Source organism: Octodon degus, unplaced genomic scaffold (assembly GCF_000260255.1).
Source record: "Octodon degus isolate 3935 unplaced genomic scaffold, OctDeg1.0 scaffold00097, whole genome shotgun sequence".
NCBI classification, from domain to species: domain Eukaryota; kingdom Metazoa; phylum Chordata; class Mammalia; order Rodentia; family Octodontidae; genus Octodon; species Octodon degus.
The window spans coordinates 4093838-4097909 of NW_004524673.1; the positions used below are offsets into that span (position 1 = coordinate 4093838).

General features: G+C 33.7%; 1 protein-coding gene across 1 annotated transcript in view; it reads right to left on the reverse strand.

Annotated features, from left to right (window-relative positions):
* Positions 1–4072, reverse strand: part of Cdh7 (cadherin 7) — a 158009-nt gene that overhangs the window by 80025 nt on the left and 73912 nt on the right. The window contains exon 6 of the mRNA XM_023723151.1: positions 2082–2269. Coding sequence (XP_023578919.1) covers positions 2082–2269 — 188 coding nt within the window. The remainder of the gene's footprint in view (positions 1–2081; positions 2270–4072) is intronic.

The window sequence follows — 4072 nt, forward strand, 5'->3', positions numbered from 1 at the left end:
TATTGAATCCAATATTTCATACCAAGGAAATTTTTCTTCAGTTTCTCATGAAAGCTTCATTATAATACACATACACTAAATAAAATTATTTTAATTTAGATTGAATGTGATCAAATGAGACTGATTTTACTGTACATGTATCTTTGAACTTTTGAGCTGCAGTGTGTTTTATTGCATTTCTTTAATTTTACACAACAAAACAAAATGTTTTGCCAACAGTTGGCCTATTCTGCTTATTAAAACTTTTGTACAAAGTCTGTCACCAGCTGAGCTAAAACAGCAGCTGTCCACTGGAAATAATTGCAGAAATGTTGTTCCCATTGGCCTGAAATCAAACATATGTCTTACTATAACAACTAAATTATAACTTTCTTTATTGATATGTTAATTACTGAGGAGTGTTAATTAAAGTCTTATACTCCTGGATTTGTATAACTAGTAAAACATCCCAGTTTGGGAGAAGGTATGGATTTTTATAATTGTAATATTTCAAACATTTAACATAATAAGAATGTATTTTCATGTAATACCTTTGTCTTGTTTTATTTGAACACTTGGCAAACACCACGTATAAACACTGAGTAAAGAACTCATTTCTAATTAGTATTAGAAGTAATTTAAATAACAAATAACTCTCACTTTCAATGGTACTGAATGTGTATCTCTTTTGTATTTTTACTTTTATTTAAGAGATTATGATAAGCTTCAAGAAATTTTCATGCTTTTCTGTAGAAATTTTTAAGACTGCAGAAAATGTCTAGTTTGCATGCAAATGCTTTACATTGACAATAGATAGAGGACTTCTTTAGTAGAATAGTTAAATAACAAAACTATTTCCAAGTAGACCTTCAATGCAACACATTTCACAGTGCTTCTGGTTGTTACAGTGCTGGAAAAAAGGACCACAGGTTTACTCAGGGAATAAAATTAAAGGCATTATTAAAAGTGTTGCTCAAGGCTCTCTTGGAGTAAAATCTAATAATAATTGAACATGTTTTTTTTTTCTTTAAAAATACTACGAAATCAATATTCCTATATGGCCATTCAGTGTGTCTAACACATTGTTCCATCAAAGCATTAGAGACAACTAAGTCAGGTAGAGAAAGTGTAAGCAGCGAGACACGGCTGGGTCCTCAAGGGAGTCAGGGCAGGAGATGGAAATGCATCACGACTATGGCTGAAGATGCATTCATTGAAGGCCAGGCTTCAAGACAAGAGTGAATGACCAAGATGACATGCTTACCCAAAGGACATGAACTAAATAAAAGATTACACTCAGTTGGTATCCTTTGGTCCAATACACTCTAACTAGACCTCAGTCACTCCTGGTGAGTGTCTAGGACCTCCTGATTTTTTCCTTCTGAAATAGGTTTTTGTTCTTGCCATATATACTTGCCACGTGGCCAACTTCTGCACTGGGCCAGTTTTATCCAAATGGCTATATTTGTGACCTTATTAGTTAATCAGGGTTTTCTCCCATTTTGTATCCACCTTATGATTGTGATTTATAAATCTTCCTTTGAGAAGTGGGCTTGCTAGCAGCCCATTTTTAGGTCCCCTCCTGTCTCTCAGGAGCTATCTCTCTCAATAAATTTTTCATATTGTTAACCTCCATTGTTCCTTAGAAGTTCTTTCTTTCTTTCTTTCTTTCTTTCTTTCTTTCTTTCTTTCTTTCTTTCTTTCTTTCTTTCTTTCTTTTTTCCTTCCTTCCTTCCTTCCTTTATTTTGATACAAGGTCTTGCTATGCAGTTCAGACTCATAGTGATCCCCTATCACAGTCTCCCTAGTGCTGGGATTACAGGCGTCCACCACTATGTCTGGTTTTGGGGCCAGCCCAACATGCTTGGTTCCCAGAACAGCATGGCACGAGACACCAGGGACGGAACTCCGGGTCCTTGAGCTTGCCAGGCAGATAATTATACCATGGAGCTTCTCCTCAGCACTCTTCTTTATTTTGAGGAACACAAATCTGACCTCTAAGGTAGAAAGTTGTATTATTTCTCCTATGTCAAAAGCAGAATAATTTTTTGGTCATCTGTTACCTTAATTGAAAGAGAAATAAAAATTTTAAAAAGCATTACCTTCTGAATAGTAATTATGCCTTCCTGTGTATCTTTGTCAACAGATATCTTGAAAATTCCCAATCCATCACCATCGACAATTTTGTACTCCATTTCAGCATTTTCTCCTATGTCTGCATCAGCAGCTTTAATTCTGGCCACTACTGAGGCTACTGGCAAAGATTCTGGCACGTTGTATTGGTAAGACCCTGTGAAGTTCAAAATAAGGAATGAACAAAATTTTACCCCAAAGTAAGCAAACAAACAGACAGAGAGATGTACAAATGAATATTTGGTGCATCTGTATCGACTTTTTTTAATTCGTTTTTATCTTTCAAGAGTAGCTGCTAAGACTATGAAAGAAGATAGTAAGGCAAGATGAGACAAGTGACAAGCTTCATATAGCCTCAGGAAATATGATAGTTCTGATTCAATAATGATAACTCTGCGGCAGCAGAAACAGATGGCCTCAGGAAAAACATGAGAAGATTAGCTTTTCATGTAGTTCTCAACTGGTGAAAAATATGCTGTTTAATAATAAAAAATGTCAAAATAGAATGTAGTTAATATAGAATCATCAAATATAAGTAATTGAATTTAATTAACACAAGATGCACAAATAACAAGACCAGCTCAGGCTTCTGTTGGGCAAACAGAGCCTAAATATTTTTGATAGCTTAATGTTGGCATTCACTTAATATCTTTTTCAAAGAAAGTTTCAAGAAACTTTCTTGAAATGTGTATAGAGCAACACTAATCTTCTTTTAGCTCATAAACGTACAAAGTATAAGAATTATTTGGAAGAGATTTATTTAGAGTTTAGTGGACAATGGTATAAGACCATAGTGAATATTATTTAAACAGAAATGAGAAGAAAAAAAAGAAAGTGTTAAAATTATTTTACTACTTAATATTTATTTATTTATTTATTTATTTATTTATTTATTTATTTATTTATTTTCAGTACCAGGGATTGAACTCAAGACCCTGCACTTGCCAGGCAAGCACTTCTCAGTGCTTTCTATTGAGCTATCTCCCCAACCCTCTAGTTAACCTTTATAATAACTCCTTTTTCATCACTCTTCGACTAAAACTAAAACTAAAGTAACAAATGTAGTTTGAAAGACAGAGGAAAAAGGTAGGAAATGTCTCAGAATCATATTCTTCTTCGCTGTTTTTCTCTAATCATTTACTTTCTCTTTCTCCCCTCATCTTTTTCCATTTCCCTTGGTTGCTACACTGTGATACTTATTCTTCACGATAAGGAGAGAAGAAGGGATTCTCTTTGAAAGGGATACAGAAAGGAATGTGTATTTACATGAAGTGATTTTAGTTTTAAGCTGAGACTTGTTTGCTATTATCTAAAGACTCTGAGTAGCTATTTTTTAAGTTACTGTGATATATGCTTAACATATTTTAGTTATTTCTTTCAAACATCTAGCAGTCCTCAATAAAATTCAAAAGTTTCAAGGACAGAATAGTTATTAAATTATAGAGCAAATGTCAGCAAAAATTAACAATGCAATAGCATATCATTTCATTCCTAACTTTTAAAAACAAAAAGAGTATCTAATAAGTTGGAAACAATCTTAGCACAGCATGATAACTGAAGCTACTAACAGTCTCAGTATAATTCTTATCAACCTAGGTTTAAAGGAAAGGGAAACTGCTAATTTCATCAGAAGCCAAAAAGATAAAACATTTTCCCTAAAGCCCCTTCCTTTCATGCCATGATAACCCATCAAAAACACAAAGGCAGCCCCTCTCCTCATTTAGAATCAGAAGCACTGAATCTTTTTTTTCTACTGCAATATTTAATGCCCAGCCAAATAAGCATTACCAGATACGTGAAAGAGGAAATATGTAAAGAACCATTTTTGAAGGAAAAAAAAATGGTTCTTGCTCATCTTGTTTGGTATTTGCTTCCTTTTGTTAGTAAGAATTTTAGTTCTCTATTTCTATTGGATAGGAATCTTACAGGCATTTTCCAGACATGATAGCCTATATAAATA